This window comes from Sus scrofa, chromosome 13, assembly GCF_000003025.6.
Source record: "Sus scrofa isolate TJ Tabasco breed Duroc chromosome 13, Sscrofa11.1, whole genome shotgun sequence".
Lineage (NCBI taxonomy): Eukaryota > Metazoa > Chordata > Mammalia > Artiodactyla > Suidae > Sus > Sus scrofa.
In genome coordinates this window covers 2,258,682-2,276,534 of record NC_010455.5, presented here as the reverse complement: position 1 = coordinate 2,276,534, position 17,853 = coordinate 2,258,682, and the positions used below count along the sequence as shown (strand labels likewise).

The following is a 17,853-nucleotide window of genomic DNA, read 5'->3' as shown; positions in this document are numbered from 1 at the left end:
GGCTAGGTATCGAACGTGCACCACAGCAGCTACCTGTGTTTATTAAACAAAAGGAGATGTTCACGCACATCCCTGGGCTGCACCCTTTCCTGCCTCTCCCCCACATGCTCCTGTCTTTAGTGCACAGTTAGTCTCACAAGAGCACATCTGGACATTCAGGTGGTTGACGGCATCACCAAAGGTGCTGATTCAAACCATAGGAAAGCTTTGAGCCTCACTTGGTTTGTGTTTCAGGTGCTCTGTTTGCGAGGTTTTCTTCTCTTGTGCTGATGGGAGTTTGCAGTAGGAATCACTGAGCCAGTTTTCTCACTCTGGGGTTCCCTCCCATGAGATCTCTTAGCTTGCACTTTCTCCAGAATCCTCTTGTCTACCAAATCAGCAACTAGGACCAGGCTGGCCGTCCAAAGCCAAAGTTACTGAATGCTAATGACATCTAGATTCAGATGACCCTGTACTGAATCATAGTCCCCTGTGGGCTTCCAGAGTGTTTTTGTATCCTTGTTCCCAAAGTTTAAGTTTTGTTGGAATGGTACAAATTTTAAGTATTATCAAAAAAGTATTTTTCTTAGGAAAAGTTTAAAAAAAGGCAAGTTTTGTTGAAATGCCAATTCAGTTGAATTTGGTAGTTTTCCAACCAGCAGGACAGCAGATAGAGGCATTGCATCCTCTGAGCTGCTCCGAGTAGACAAGGTAACACAGTGTCCTGAACACAGGCAAATGCAGGAGACAATAATGGAGGAATAGGCTGTGTTGAAACAGGAAGAAAACTTAGCAGCTTTGACTGCTACCTTAAACTCTGTTGTTGAGGAAATAGGCTAGGGACTTGTCCAAGGCCACACAGCCAATTCTGGCAGACCAAGGCCTGGGACTCAAGTTCCCCACACCTAGTCCTTTGGTGCTATATAGAACTTCCCCTGTGAACACTTCCTTTGTACAAACTGAAGGGTACATTTGAATTTCTTTGAAAACTTTCACACTACATTAAAAATTCTCTCAAATTCTGCATTTTGTAACACAATTCACCCATATTTCCTGTGGTTTAAAAATAATGTACACCAGAGTTCCTATGGTGGCTCAGTGGGTTAAAGACCCAACATTGTTTCTGTGAGGGTGCAGGTTTGATCCCTGGCCCAGCTCAGTGGGTTAAGGATCTGCCATTGCCATAAGTTACAGTATAGGTCACAGATGTGGCTTGGATCCTGAATTGCTGTGGCTGTGGTGTTGGCGTCAACTGCAGCTCCAATTTGACCCCTAGCCTGAGAACTTCCATATGCTGTTGGTGTAGCCATAAAATGAAAAAAGAAGAGAAGAAAAAGAAAAAAACATACATCACTTTAGCATTTTCCCAGAACCCTCGGAGTAAAGTCAGTGCTCCTAGGGTTACTGCACTGTCCTCCTATCTCCTGGAACACTGCTGTGAATCCTGACTTCCGAAGCCTTCCAGTTTGCCTTGTGTGATTTCCAGTAAAAGCTCTTAATCTGTCTTATCGATGCCAACACTGTTCTCTCTAATCCTGGGTGATTTATTAGGTCTATTTGATTTGGTCAGATGGCCATGTGGAGTGGATTTGAATGTTGGATGTTGGTGACACTCCACTCACTGTGTCAGCCTCCCCCATCTGATCAGAAGTTCCAGGGTTTCAGATGTTCTGTGTGGCTGCCCATTGGTATGCGTGTTCTCTAGTCTCTGGGGGAGTGGGGCATTAAAAGAATTCATGGACAGCCACTGCCTACCTCTGAGTCTTTGCACATGCTATTCTTCCCCACCGTAATGCTTTTCCCTGCTTTTCTGCCAGGCAGGCATATACTACTCATTCTCTCAGAAGTGTCTGATGCCATTGTCTTCATCAGGTTCCCTGTATCTCTTCCCTTTGAAATGAATCTCCTCTTCCTGTATTTATAGAATATATTACTGGGTCTCTTTCTTTCTTGAAAATTGTTTTTCCATTTTTCTCCTCATGTCTTTAAGCTCCTTGAAGATGTGGTTGTGTCACTTTTGTGTCTCAAGATGGCATGTGCTGAATAAATTCCGTTGGCTCCTCAGCCCTCATTTGCCAGCCAGATGTAGAGGACATTTACCTAGTTTCATCAGTCTTGGTCGGTTTGGATTCTAAGTCAGGAAGAAGTATAATTTAAGATTGCTTTTGCCATGGGAGACTTAGCTACATTCCCATGTTTGTTTTATGTTTTAGCGTAAAGTTCCACTCTTTATATTTCTTTCCCTACAAGGGCTTTCCTTCAAGGAAGCTCAGTGTGAGGGAGCATGTTTGGGATATGTTGCAGTCCTAAGTGGAAACAGTGAAGAGTTCTGTATGGAGTATATGTTACAGAATGTTCTTTTCCAGAGTAACTGCTGCCTGTGTCTCCCGAGCATCATACTGTCAGAGGAGGGTCCAGGTCTGCTTGGTCCTGGCCTCAGGGATGGAGGAAGATGGACTGGCCTTCAGGGAGGCCCTGTCTTCCACAGAGTGGACACTGTGATGGCCACAACTAAGCTTAGCTAGCCAGCTCTTTGCAAATCGCACCTCAATTCCTAAGAGAAATAAGCTGAAAGCATTTCTAATTTCATTATGGTGTGGAAATCCTGCAAACAGTCTGCATTGCAGGGAGGGTTGACTGTGAGACCTCATTTATGCCCAAGTCTCGGGGCTTAGCACCATGAAGTGTTATTTCCGCACCTTTCACCAGTTATGTGGGTCTTTGGGTATGTGGGTGAAGGGAGGGGGTGCTTTGCTGCCTTCAGGACCTGGGCTCCTTCTGTCAGTGGCCCATCATGCCTTAGGGCCTCAAGACCTTCTGGATCCTCTACATCTGGCTGGCAGATGAGGGCTGAGGAGCCAACGGAATTTAGCACATGCCTTGGAAATGGCACTTCCACTTCCACTTACAAGCTGTTGGCTAGACCCCAGTCATGTGGTCCAGTTAACTGCAAGGAAGGGTAGAAGTGCAGGCTAGTTGTGACACTGGAAAGAAGAGGGAATGGGCTGGTTTATCCAGCCAGTTATCACATGGACCTTGTGGGATTTATTATTAATATTCTTTGTTGTTTAAACCTGATGTCAGCTATTAATCATAATTGGAAAGGTCCGTGAAGCAGATAAACAGATTTGCCACCCTTAGAAAGCTGTCCCTGGTTCCCCCTCACTCTTCCCAGCTCTGCACACCAGAAATGCTCTGGAGAGGCCTCCGTCATGGTCCTGCTTCTTTCCATGCTCATGGTTTACAACCTCTAGGACTACACCCTAGAAGGGTCTTCCTGTTAGGGTTACAACTCCCACTGCATTGCATACCATGGATGATCACTGAAGACTTACAGAATTAATAAATGATTGACGCCTCCCCTCCCTGACCCTCCTTCCAGCACAGCCTGACATGGGCTGCGTTTTATACACGTTGAGGGTGTGAAGACCCACAGCTTATGTACTCACAGCAACGCTGGTCACCCTCCACGTTAGAATCAGAGACTATAAATGGCTATAAATGACTGGAATGGAAATGGCAAATTATGTAGACATATATAAGTAGACATATTCTTTAAAAATATCATAGTAATGTTTTTCCGGTATGAATTGGGAGATGCATGAAAAACATGGTCCGAGATTTAATGTGGCTAACGAGACCCTTATGTGTGTGTTTGCACTAGATGAATGGAACCAACAGATTTCGTCTTTACGTCTGGGAGACAGAGGGCCAGCAAGATGTAGAGCACATGGCCCGCTGCACACTCTGCTATGGTAAGCCTGGATGGCATTGCTGGTCAGACAGAGGTCTTCACAACAGCATGAATTAACCTGGGCCAGTTCTGCTTTGCAGATAATTTGCTTGGTATGTGCAGAGCTTTAGAATTTGGGAATTTCCTGTTAACTCTGGATCCCAGGTTCTTCTTAGGAAGTCAGAATAGTCCAAAGAAATCTAGACACTGCATTCCTTTGTGGCTGTGGTCAGTCAGATATGAGTAGTGCCTGCCCTCTTTGGAGGGGTGAGTGTTTTCTGGTGTCTCATGGTCCCTCTCCGCCTTCTCTCTTCCTTGGCCTGCTCTGCTTCCTTGCCTGTCCTGCCAGGCTCCATAGATGCCCAGGCTTGTGTTCCTTCTTCAGTGGCAACTTTGTAAAGGACAGACAACTGAACTGAGGTCAGGAGTCCTGGGTTCACAGCCTGGAACTGCCATTGGCCACCAGTGGGGTTTTGGTATTGGCAAGTCATTCCCTGTCTTGGAGCCCTCAGCTTCTATCACCATATCCCACACCCCACACTGGCCTGGGTTGGAGAGACTGTGATGCTGAAACCCGTGTGTGCCCAAGTGTGAAGGACTCTCATCCACACCCACGTCACTTGAGGCCAGAGTGAGTCCTGAAGGGGATGTCAAAAGGGGACTTAATTGTTCCTCTCCTTGACCCACACTAAGACCTAAATCTGCCTTGAGAGATTTGGCTCAGAGAACTCGGTCAGGTCAAATGCAGGAACTGGTGTTTGTAGATTGTGTCACAGCCGATGAACTGCTTTCACATCCATGGCCTTGTTTGACATGTGGTCCCTCTGGGCCTCCATCCCCCTCCTGTGGAAGAAGAAACCCAGCTGGGCTTCATCAAGCCTGAGCTTTTGCTTCACACCAGGCATCGTTCTGAGCACTCACCTGTGTGACTCCTTTTAAACTACACAAACGACCTCATAAAGGAGGTATCATTATTACTGCTATCATTGTCTCATCTGACAGATGAGGAAGTTGAGGCCATGAAAAAGCTGAGTAATCTGCCTCACATCACACACCCAGTAACAGGTCAGGCCTGATGGAACCAGGCAGGTGTCTGTGAACCTAGGGATTAGGAAGTCGGATGGCCTCGTGGTTAGAAACGCTCAATAAGGAATCAGATCCTCTCAACTCTTCTTCTGGAAAATGGGCACATTTGCTTATAATGCCCATCTGCTGGCTGAGTCCACCCCACGCAGGTAGCCCTCAGCAGTGGCTCTCCTTACTGAGTACCTGTAAGGGTGTGCACCTGGAAAGGGAAGGGACATATGGTAACTTCATCTCTCCCTGCCTCTCCCCTACAGACCAGTGCCTCCCAGCCCCCGAGTGTGGGTGGGACGCATCGGGGCCGCTGGCTGTGGATGTGGACGTGGCCTTCGTGGTGGACAGCTCCCATGGAGTGGACGCCAGCTTCTACCGTGCTGCCTTGACTCTGGTGGATGCTGTGCTGGATGACGTGGAGGTGGCTGTGCAGCCGAGTGCAACCCCCCATGGGGCCCGCGTGGCCCTGGTGACGTACACGACCCTTGGCTTCTGGCCGGGTGCCCAGCAGCCCCCTGTGCGTGAGGGCTTCCACCTGACCTCCTACGGCCACCGGACGCAGATGCAGAGGCGTGTGCATGAGGCCGCAGGCCACCCCTTGCAGGAGCCCCCGCCCTGGGTCATGCCCTGGAGTGGACACTGGAGAGGGTGCTCCTGACAGCCCAGCTGCCCGGGAGGGCGCAGGTCCTCCTTGCCATCGTGGCCAGCAAGACCAGCAGCTGGGACCAGGAGAAGCTAAGGACTCTGTCCTTGGAGGCCAAGTGCAAAGGCATCATTTTGTTTGTGCTGGCCTTGGGCCCGGGCTTGGGGACCCGCGAGCTGGAGGAGCTGGCTCGTGTGGCCAGTGCCCCCTCCGAACAGCATCTCTTGCACCTGGAGGGGATCTCGGATCAGGAGATGGCCTATGCCCGAGGCTTCACTCGGGCCTTCCTGAATCTCCTAAAAAGTGAGCAGTCCCAGAGCCCTGGGGGTGGGGTGAGGGTGGTGTGTGGGGAGAGAGGGCAAGTACAGAGCTGGCATTTGGGCAGGTGGGTGCCCTTCACACCTTCACTCTTGCTGAGTTGTGCACAGCTCCAAATCTTCTGCAGAACCCCTAGGGAGCACCCCATTTTTATTTTATTTTATTTTTTTTATATAATTTTTTTATTTTCCCACTGTACAGCAAGGGGGTTAGGTTATCCTTACATGTATACATTACAATTACATTTTCCCCCACACTTTGTTCTGTTGCAACATGAGTATCTAGACATAGTTCTCAATGCTATTCAGCAGGATCTCCTTGTAAATCTATTCTGAGTTGTGTCTGATAAGCCCAAGCTCCCGATCCCTCCCACTCCCTCCCCCTCCCATCAGGCAGCCACAAGTCTTTTCTCCAAGTCCATGATTTTCTTTTCAGTGGAGATGTTCATTTGTGCTGGATATTAGATTCCAGTTATAAGTGATATCATATGGTATTTGTCTTTGTCTTTCTGGCTCATTTCACTCAGTATGAGATTCTCTAGTTCCATCCATGTTGCTGCAAATGGCATCATGTCATTCTTTTTGATGGCTGAGTAGTATTCCATTGTGTATATATACCACATCTTCTGAATCCAATCATCTGTTGATGGACATTTGGGTTGTTTCCATGTCCTGGCTATTGTGAATATAGAGCACCCCATTTTTAAAGACCTTGAACTATGTTGCTCTGACACTGTGTCAAGCCTAGTTTCCTGTCTGGAACTTCTCCTCTGGTGGCTGAGAGGCTTCAGGTTTCCCACCTAACCTCTCAATTTTCTTTTACCAAAATGAGAATTACAGTTTCTTCTCTATTTGTGAAGAGTATATTCAAGTACATTCATGAACACACCATTGCCATGCATACATAAGGCATAGTTATTTTATGACTCTCTGCATAACAGGGCTATGGAATAGTGCTTCTTAGATTTTAACATGCACATACATTTCCTGGGGATACAGTTAAAATTTGGCTTCTGATTCATTAGGTCTGAGCTGGGTCCTGAGAGTCTGCATTTTTTAATAAACTCCTGGTTGATACTGATGCTGTTGGTCTGTGGACCACATTTGAATGGCAAGGTCTGTAGGGACTTGCCAGGAAGGGAGGGAGTCAGGTGAAAGTCCGATGTCTCCCACCTCGGTTGGGTGGGTGAAGCCCCCAGTGAAGTTTAGGGGCTACTGTGATAGTGCATCTCAGCTGGAATTCTTCCGTGCACCCTGACTTGGTATCCATACTTCTGCTGGGAACTAGGTAAACCAAGTTTATGGGCAACTAGTACCAAATCTGTAACCCAGGCATGAAAATAGAAGTGGTTAGGATTGAGGGGTGGGTATCACCCTGGTCACATTTCCAGAAGTTTGTTCTGCTGGGCATAGTCCAAAACAACTCCTGGAACAAGGGAGGCCTTCTTACCTTCCTTGCTGGGAGACCTTGGTTTCTCAGTTTAAAAGTGGGTGAGACATCCTCCTGGGAGCCCTGAGGAACATCTGCCCATTTGTCACTGAAGGAGTAAAGGGAGTCTGATGTGGACATCTTGGAAGAACTGACACAGCGTTTGCGCCCCTCTCATTTGAGGGGTATGGGTGATTTGTTCTAGTCTGAGCTTTGCCCCTACTGAGCTGTGTGAGTCTAGAAAGGTCAGTGAACCATGCTGGACTTTAGACTCCTTACCTTTATAGGAGGTGGAGGATGGAATTGTAATAAATGGTTGATGGCTTCATGATTCTTTGACAGAGAAGCAGGCTAAAGGATACCTTTTCTAATCTGCTTTCATTTCACTTTATCTTTTATGCTTTATTATATTAGGTTGCATTTCATATTTTGTTCTGTTCTTTTATGTTGTGATTTTAATTAATTAATTTAATTAATTCTGGCTGCACCCATGGCATATGGAAGTTTCCAGGCTAGGGATTGAATCTGAGCTGCAGCTGTGACAATGCCAGATCCTTTAACCCACTGTGCTGGGCCAGGAATTGAACCCACACCTCTAGATTGACCCAAGCCACTGCAGTCGGATTCTTAACCCATTGGGCCACAGTGGGAACTTGGTGCGATTTTATTTTATATTGCTTATATGTTAGAATGCATTTAATGCTTTTATTTTGTTTGTATTTTAATTTATTTTTATTTTCTTATTTTTAGCTTTGTTTGAATTAACATCTTTTTGATTTTATGTCATTTTTTTTTTGGTTTTTATATTTTTTTATTTTGTTGCTCTTTTATTTTATTTTTTAAATGATTTTTATTTTTTCCATTATAGTTGGTTTACAGTGTTCTGTCAATTTTCTACTATACAGCAAAGTGACCCAGTCACAAGTATATATATATATATATATATATATATATATATATATACACACACACACACACACACACACACATACATATACATGTTCTTTTTCTCATATTTCCTCCATCGTGCTCTATCGTAAGTGATTAGATGTAGTTCCCAGTGCTACACAGCAGGATCTCATTGCTTATCCATTCCAAATGCAGCAGTTTGCATCTATTAACTCCAGATTCCCAGTTCATCCCACTCCCTCCCCCTCCCCCTTGGTAACCACAAGTCTGTTCTCCAAGTCAGAAAAACGAGTTTCTTTTTTGTGGAATTCTTTGTTCCAGATATGTGATATCATAAGGTATTTGTCTTTTTCTTTCTGACTTACTTCACTTAGTATGAGAGTCTCTAGTTTCATCCATGTTGCTGCAAATAGCATTATTTTGTTCTTTTTAATGGCTGAGTAGTATTCCATTGTGTATATATACCACATCTTCTTAATCCATTCATCTCTTGATGGACATTTAGTTGTTTCCATGTCTTGGCTATTGTGAATAGTGCTGTAATGAACATGCGGGTGCATTTGTCTTTCTCAAGGACAGCATATTTTACTCTTGATTTCATTTTGTGTCTAAAGTTGTATGTCTTAATGGATAATATTTTGTTTTTATGCTTTATTTTAATTTGTTTTATTTTCAAGTTTCATATAATTTTGTGCTTAAGGTGATTTGATATTTTGTTTTATCTTCAGGTAGAACAAACCAGTACCCACCCCCAGAGCTCACTGAAGAGTGTGGGGGCCTGAGCCGAGGGGACACTCTGCTATTGAGGAGGCAGCAGCAACAACTCCTGCCTGAGAGGTAGGATGAGGGCAGAGCTTTTCCCATGGCTCTGTCCCCTGTGGGTGACTGTCTCCCTCAAGTCATAGGCAGTGCCTGCCAGTCCTTGACCTGACTCATACCATTGGGGCTTAGATACTCTTGTGTTTGATCACTCTGATATGGTTTGGTTTTTCTTTTCTTATCTTCAATATTAAGGTTAATATAAGACCGATAAAAAATTCAAAGATTTTGGCGTATAATTTTCTTTTATGTAGTATCTTTGTCTAGTTTTGGTATTAGCAATGAGATCCTCTTATATAGCACAGGGAACTATATCTGGTCCCTTGTGATGGAATATGATTAAAGATAATGTGAGTCATTTTGCTGTACAGTAGAAATTGACAGAACACTGTAAATCAGCTATAATGGAAAAAATCATAGAAGAAAATTCAAAGAGCATGGAAGTGTATAAAAGCAAACACTCAGAATTTTCTATTTTACCCTGTTCCCATCCTCTAATCCCATGTCCCAGAAGTAAACCTGATAATGCTAGACATATTATTCTGATATTTATCCTGATACCTCTGCAAACCTAAGACAACAGCTGATGCAGTAACAAAGTCCTCAGGAGATGCCCAAGCCTGACGTTCCCCATGCCCAGCTGCACCAGGTGGGACTCACTTCCTCGTTCTCATGGTTTTTGGGTTCTGTGCAGGTTGCCCAGGAGCCGGTTTGGCAGATCTGCCCTTGCCAGTGATTTGGAAGCACTTCAAGCAACAGACTCTTTTCTAGAGGAGACTAGAAAAGCCACAAAGACATCTATCACTCAGCACTCGAAAGGGGCACTCGAAAATGATGAAAAGAGTGGCTACAATGCTGAAGAAAATGAGCAGGAAAAGCCTGCACAACCAAAAGAAACTGAAAAGAAAGAAATTCAGGCACTGCCTATGGTAAAACCCCTACTCTCCCTTGCTCTTTGGGTTGGGTTTACTTTTTAACACCTTTAGCCTAAAAAAATTTCTTGTGCTCTGTGGTAGCATGCCGACTTTGGCTTTTGACAGTTTCCTTCTAAATGCACAAATTCATGTGTGTAGCTAAAGAAATTAGTTTAAGGAAACCATATATGAAGGCTGACCTCTGTCTGACTGTAAAACTAGAGCTAGCAGAAGCTGTCTTAGGGAGTATTTTGGAGACTCCCCCTGTGGAGTGTCTGTACTTCATTGCAGAGAAGCAATGGTTTGTTTTGGAAGTGGTGAAACTACCTTTGACCTTGGGGGAAAATGGCTTGTAGAAGCCTCCTTCACCTCTGAGTGGCCACATGTGTTCTGACCAAGTTTAAGGAACACTTGGGATCCATGTTAAACAACTGCAGCATCCATTCTGGATTCAGCCTCTAGTAACACAAATGCCATTGCCACATGGGATCCACAGATTAAGCCAAAGAACAAAGACATTAGGAAGAGATATGGGGGAATTTGACTCTGAAGTTTTAAAAGGGTAGAAGGAAGAGAGCTGAGAGAGTTTCTAGTGAGTGGTGTGGTCAGTCCTGTTTATATTAAGTGAGAGGTCACTGCCCAGAGGTTTTGAATGTACTTAGATGGTCTGGTGCTGCTAGCTGGGTGGCCATGGGAAAGTTACTTACTTTTGTTGTGGCTCCGTTTTCTGATCAGTAAAGTGGGGATTACGTGAATCCCTACCTCATGGGGTTGTTTTGAGAATGAACTTGAAAATTCATGTTTGCTACACAGGAAGCATGCAAGTTAGCTGTTAAGATGCTGAAGTGTCCAGTCTCTCAGATTCCAAAGCAAACATCAGATAGACACAGGAATAGGCATTCCTAGCAGGGACAGTAACATTTTACCCCTTAGGCTAAACATTAAGCATAGAAAAACTTCTCTTATTGATTGTTATTTATTTATTTATTTATTTTTTTGGTATGTAATATCTGCTAAGGATTACTAAGGCAGTGATTTTTTTCAGTCTGGGCTATAAATTAGAATCATTTGGGAATCTTTAAAAACTCTCAGTGCTCAGAATTCATCTCAGCCCAATTCAGTCAGGCTCTGGGTATGATTCCACTGGGCAACCAAATGTGAGAAGCACGGCCCTGAGGAGTCTCTTCTTACAAAATTAAGGTGAAAGGGATGGAAGAGAGCTTCCTGGTGACCTAATCAACCTTATTCACAGAAGCTTGAAGGTTTCCAGAATTGCCCATGCTCTCCTGTTGCACCCCCAAGGCCATCCTGAGCCTTCACCACCTCTTCACGCTCCTTCCCTCATGTCTTTTCCCCTCAGCAGATGTTTTTGCTTGCAGAAGAAATAAAGGGGCCAGGTGCAACCTCCTGCAAGTCCCTGTGTCACTCACAGCCTTCCTCTCTGCCCTCCAGTCAGGGGAAAGAGCTGTCCCTGTCTTTGAGGGTGTGCTGAACACCAAAAGGACCAAAGGGCCCTGGGAGACCTCACGCCTTGAGTGCCTCAGGTTGGGGCCACTGTGACCCCTGGCTCCCTCCTCAAGCCAGCTCCTGTCTTGCTTCAGAGACAACATCCTTATCTTTTAATCTCCTTCTGACCAGCCCATCTTTCCCCAGGTCCATCCTTAACAGGAGGATCCAGTTTTTATGGAGCCAGAAGTTTGTACAATTTAGAGGACCCTCTTAAAGAATACAAACTTGTTGAAATTAAGGGCAAAAGTAGATATTTATTTAGAAGAGGCTTACCCACATAAGGAGCCCTTCAACAGCTTTGGCTTAGGCTTCATTAATTTCCTGGTGAATCCACAGTGCCTTCCCCAGGTCCTGTCTTAGATCTCAAAGCTGTCTACACACACTATCGGGCATTCCTACTGTGACTTCAGCTCTCCCCTCTGTAGAAACAACTCCAACTCCAGATCCATATCTTTTGCCTGTAACTCTCTTCTAAGCTGCAGACCAGGATATTTAGCCACTCTGCTGACTGCATCATCGGACATGCCCACAGTCCTCTCAAACCCAGTTAAGCAGACAGGCCTTGTCTTTCTCATTGAACCTTCTCCCCACTTATTCCTTTACTGCAAGGAACTACACTGGCCCAGGCATGGAAAGCCATACCCACCTTTCACTAGCTGTTCTTCGCTCCCCACCTCTACTCCTAGCTGGGTACCAGATCTTGGCGTGGCTCCCTCCTCAGCATCCTTCAGACCCACTCTCTTCTCCTCCACATCTTCCCTCTCTGTACCCAGGCTTCCACCTCGAGTGTAATCTCAGTGTCCTCTGACTGGTCTCATTTCTTCCCATTTGTCCTTTCCCCCCAGTTGCATTCTGAAGATCAAATTGTTTTTTCTAAAATGCAGATCTGGCCCAGTCATTTCTCTTCTATGGTTCCCCATTGTCATGAGATCATGTCCAGGAACCCAAGTGGGATACACAGGCTTCTGCATGGTCCTCAGAGTCTCACTAGCCACCACTGCCCTGTGTACATTTTTGGTGCTATTGCAGCAGCTCTCCTACCCTGTTCTTTATTATGTCTCCATGGCATTGCTCCCTCACCTGCTCATCTCCATATCCTCTCCTCAGCATCTACTTGGATTGCATCTGCTCATCTTTTACTGCTCCATGCTGGTGTTACCCAAACTTGGAGCCCTCTATGGCTCTGGGAGAGGGCTCTTACTAAGCATCCAGAGCCTTTCTGCACCCCTGCATCTCGGGCCAAGTTCTGCCAGAGCTCTGGCGCCTTTGCTGCATCTATTTGTGAAGAATTAAATGAACATCCTCTCTCTTCCCAGCACCCAGGCTGATCTTGGTCTGATTTCAATTTCAGGGTAATCTCCAGAATGTACAGATATATTTTGTGATTTTCTTCTCCCAGTAGGGTTACATGGTAAAACTTGTACATCAGGAGACAGCTGGTCTCAGCAAAATTTCACTTTCCCTGTCACTGCTCTCCATACCTTTCCAGCCATCTCCTCTCTCTTCCCTCTTCTTTCTTCCCTTCTTGGATTCTGTGGACTTGTTTCAGTAAAACTGACTGCTGCTGCTGGGTTCTTCTGAGAAGTTGAAAGTTACTACTCATGGGAAAATTAACACCACATGTAAAATTGGAGGCTGTCAATAATTGCATGGGTGAAATAGCCCCTGGCACGTTTTCATACCGATAGGAAAAAATTAGAGTCTGAGGCTTCTTGGGCGTTAGGTTTCTAAGTTTTCTTAGAAATAATTGGTTTAAAGCAATGAGGTTTTACTCACCTATAGCTGTACCATATAAGCTATTTCCATTTTCTGGTCAATAATTTAGAATGGAATCAAATGAAAAATTTAGTTCCTTTTTTGCAATAGCCACGTTTCTGATGCCCAGCAGCCACCTGGGCAGTGGCTACCGTATTGGACAGGGCAGATATAGAGCGTTTTCCTCAGGGAAGAACATTCTACCGGACAGTGCGGCCCTAAGAAGTATAATCTTAAAAGAAACAACCACTGTCTGATGGGCTCCCAGGTTCAAGGCAAGGGTGGGCTTCCTAAAGACCAAAGCCACAAAGTGCCGCTAGGAAAAGTGAATGGTTTGTTTAAATGAATCTGTTTGGAATCAATTTAAACAATTCCAAATGGATTGGCCAGGGTAAGTGTCAGCTGGTTGCTGAGCCCCAAATCTATTTGTTGAACCCACAGAGTACAGTGAAAAGTTCACCCTGGAGGGTTTTTTTTTTGTTTTTTTTTTTGTTCACATTTTTTTTGGAGAAGCGTTTGTTCTGGCTTCTTCTGCCCATGCCTTTGTTGCTTCCTGTGTTACAGCCTCCATGGAATCATGAAATAGGCCAATTTCGATGTGCTTGTTTGAGGCACAAGACAGTTCCTATGAATGGATCTCATTCTCTGAGGTCCAAGACATCTGGTCACTTCTTCAAGATTATATTAGAGGGAGGTGAGCAAGCAGCTTCCTAGGAACAGACTATGAATTGTAGCTTCCTAGGAAAAGACTATGAATTGCTTTATGAAAACAATATCCTTTTTTTTTTTTTTTGGACTGTGCCCACAGCATGGAAGTTCTCAGGTCAGGGATTGAACCCATGACGTGGCAGCAGCCTAAGCCACTGCAGTGGCAACGCACCAATCCTTAGCCTGCTGCGCCGTAAGAGAAATCCCAATAATATCCTCTTTATTTGGGAGTGCTTGGAAGGTCCAGGGGAAATTCATTTGGTGGATACCATCATTCTGTGCTGTAGGGCTGACCTGACACAAGAATATTTTTTCCCTGATATAAAGTGTGCCCAAGGAAATCTATTCTCCCTAGATTCCAAAGGTTACAGACTTGGGAAAATTCATGTGTGACTGAAAATTTAAAATAGGCACTCCCAGAGCTCGCTCTTATTTTAACTTGTTGATTATTTATTTGTTTTGCTTTTTAGGGCTGCAGGTGAGGCCTATGAAAGTTCCCAGGCTAGGGGCTGAATCAGAGCTGCAGCTGCCGGCCTATACGACGGCCACAGCAATGCAGGACCTGAGCTGCGTCTGTGACCTACGCCAGAGCTTACGGCAACACCAGACAACACTGAGTTTTGAGGCCAGGGATCAAACCCACATCTTCATGGATACTAGTAGTGTTTGTTACCACTGAGCCACATGGGAACTCCCCATGATTCTCAATGCTATTTTCCATTTTCCAAGAACATCGTGTTTTTCTTTTAATAGATACCTTAACTTCTTGGGCAAGTGTCAGGTTCAGTAAATAATAAATTAGATGGATTTGCTTGGGCCATTCGAAGGCTGGAAGGTTTGGAGATTTGGCAAGAGTTTGAGATGATTTGAAAAAAAAAAGAGGGAAATAAGCATAATAAGCCAGTGAGGAGTTCTCTTGAATTTTGTCGAATGCTTTTTCTTTATGTATTGAGATGACCATATTTTTTTCAAATTTTATTTTTATTAGAGTATAGTTGCTTTATAGTGACCCAGTCTCTCTCTCTCTCTCTCTCTCTCTCTCACTCACACACACACACACACACTCTCTTTTTCTTGTGTTATCTTCCATCATGGTCTATCCCAAGACACTGGATATAGTTCCCTGTACTGTACAGTAACCTCGTTGCTTATCCATTCTAAATGTAACAGTTTGCATCTATCTGCTATGGTTTTTATCTTTTATTCTGTTAATTGCTGATTTGTATATGTTGAACTATCCTTGCACCTCAGAGATAAATCCCACCTGATCATGGCATATGATCCTTTTAATGTGCTGTTGAATTTGGTTTGTTAGCATTTTATTGAGGAAAGATTTATTGATTTATTCATTCACTCATTCATACATTGTGTGGTATATCTGTCATATACTCAGTGTAAAATAATAGCTCTAACTGTATTGCCCCTTTCACATGTTATGTGACACCTTACAACAAACTTGTGGTGTAGTTTTCCTTTTTTAAATATTGTTTTTATATTTGGAGGAAATTGAGGTTCAGAGAATGTGAGTTACTTGCTGAAGGCCACACAGCCAGGTGTTGGTGAGGTTAGGATTAGTTTTTAGGTTTGTGAATCCAAACTATAGCTTCTTTGCTGCTGTGACGCAGGTAGTTCAGCTCTGCCTGTATTTGTTTTGTTGCAGATCCTTGTTCCCTAGATCCAGTGGAAGGTGAGTGCCAGAACTACGTCCTAAAATGGTCCTATAACAAGGAGGAGCAGGCTTGCCGACAGTTCTGGTATGGCGGCTGTGGGGGCAATGCCAACCGATTCGAGACCAAGGAAGAATGTGAAACCTGGTGTGTCTCATCTCCCCAGAGAGGCAGGCAGAGCCACAGAACTGCCGCCTCTGTCTTAATAACTGATGAAACTGAGATGCCCTTGCCCGAGACCATGCCCCACGGCTCATAAGTGATGAAGCCCAGGCTACAACCTCAGAGGTCAAACTCCTTACCCTGTGAAGCTTTTCCTTTCAGTGAGGGCTTGGGCCAGATGACTGCATTCTAGTCATTTCAGAAAAGAACTGAAACCTTCCTGAAAGTTTTTCAATGATTTCAAACTGAATGTAAAAGAAACTTCACCTTACCCAAAATTTTCTTGGCATTGTAGCAAAAAGAAAATGTTCTTGGCTTTGTGAGTAAAACCTAATTTGGAAATGAGTTGTAACTTAACTTCCTTTTTTTATAGTTAAGAGAACATGGAAGCATAAGTCAAAGTGGGGGTCTGGAAAAGGGCAAATTTCATCCTTACTAATAAAGGCATTCTTGGTGTGATGTGAGATATCCTCATTGTGATCTGTTATACTTCGTGATGTAGCAGTTGATAGAGAGGAAACAGCAGTGAGTTTGACATACACTGCAGTGACTCCTGTCCTTCAAAACTTGGTGACTCAAAAATGAAGGCTGACCTTGTCAGTGCGTATATGAAACGAAAGGTCTAGGTTCACTGAGGATGAAAAATGTTGCCATGTGGATAAGTGAGGATGACTACAGTTTTGCAAGCTCTTCCGCTTGCTCACAGCTTAGTTGCCCATCTTGAGGACAGGACTAGAGCTGTCCTCAATTGCACAGAATTCTAGAGCTACACAGTATTAAGGGTTCCTGGTGTGGGGCCTCTGGAGCACCATGTATTAGTTGGCTCAAGCTGCCATACAAAATAGCACAGAGTGAGTGGCTTAAACAACAGAAATTTATTTCTCACAATTTTGGAGGTTGTAAGTTCGAGATCAGGGTGTTGGCCATTTGGTTCCTGGTGAGAGCTCTCTTCCTGGCCTATACGACAACTGCCTTCTCTGCTTCTCAGAGCCTTTCCTCCGAGACAGAGACAGAGATTGTTTTCTGGTGCCTCTTCTTATAAAGACACTAATGCTGTAGGATCAGGGCCCCACCCTTATGGCCTCATTTAACCTTAATTACCTCCTAAAGGCCATATCTCCAAGTACAAATACAGTCACAATGGAGGATAGGGCTTCAATATATGAATTTGTGGGGGACACAAATATCCAGTCCATAACAGGTCACCAGCAGCTGGTGGTTGCCCTCAGAGACCCAGAGTGAGCTTACTTTTTGACAAGTTCTTGGTTCAGTAATGAATCTGTGACTTCTAGAATCTCTTTTTTCCTCTTTGTAGCCCACTGCAGATGGAGAGGGAACAAGCCTGCTCCTAGAAACATTAAAATTTTACTATATTGTTACAAGAATTATTTTTATCTGGTCACAAAATGATAACTGTCTTTATGGTAACAAAATAAAAAAACACTGAAATGCACATGGAAGAAATAATGATCAACTGTGATCTTTTCTCCCAAAAGTAATCATTTTGGTGTAACCATTTTGGTATTACCCTGTTTTTTTTTTCCTAATACCTTGAATACTATCTTTTTTTGTGTGTGTCTGCCTTAACATACTACATCATAACCAATTTTGGCTAAAGCATGATGGGAAAGAAACAGTAGGTGTTCCCTCTTTTGAGGTAGAGCTGCTCATCTGCCTGGTTGGGTAAGCATTTCTATTTTTTTTTTTTTTGGTCTTTTGTTGTTGTTGTTGCTATTTCTTGGGCCGCTCCCGCGGCATATGGAGGTTCCCAGGCTAGGGGTCGAATCGGAGCTGTAGCCACCGGCCTACGCCAGAGCCACAGCAACGCGGGATCCGAGCCGCGTCTGCAACCTACACCACAGCTCACGGCAACGCCGGATTGTTAACCCACTGAGCAAGGGCAGGGACCGAACCCGCAACCTCATGGTTCCTAGTCGGATTCGTTAACCACTGCGCCACAACGGGAACTCCAGCATTTCTATTTTAGATATGACCTTGGCTGCCTGGGCATAAAGGGGTCAAGCTTACCCATCCTAAGGATGGCCTATGATTTGAGCTGAGATCTATTTTCTATTTCTCATTCCTACTCTGCCCTTCCCGTGTCCCGGAGTTGGGAATGCATAGGCAGAGATCCAGTAACAACAGGACATGTTCAAGGGTGTTGATATTTCCCATCCTTGGAGCACTTAAGAGGCCCACCTGCAGATCTCCCAGCATTTAAAGTAGTATAAC

The 17,853-nt window shown here is 44.5% G+C and overlaps 1 protein-coding gene across 1 annotated transcript in view; it reads left to right on the top strand.

Annotated features, from left to right (window-relative positions):
* LOC100517188 (collagen alpha-4(VI) chain-like) overlaps positions 1-17,275 on the top strand; it is a 134,047-nt gene extending 116,772 nt beyond the window's left edge. The window contains 6 exon segments of the mRNA XM_021071496.1: positions 3,644-3,734; positions 5,053-5,382; positions 5,385-5,735; positions 8,816-8,924; positions 9,601-9,835; positions 15,453-17,275. Coding sequence (XP_020927155.1) covers positions 3,644-3,734; positions 5,053-5,382; positions 5,385-5,735; positions 8,816-8,924; positions 9,601-9,835; positions 15,453-15,467 — 1,131 coding nt within the window. The 3' untranslated portion in view covers positions 15,468-17,275.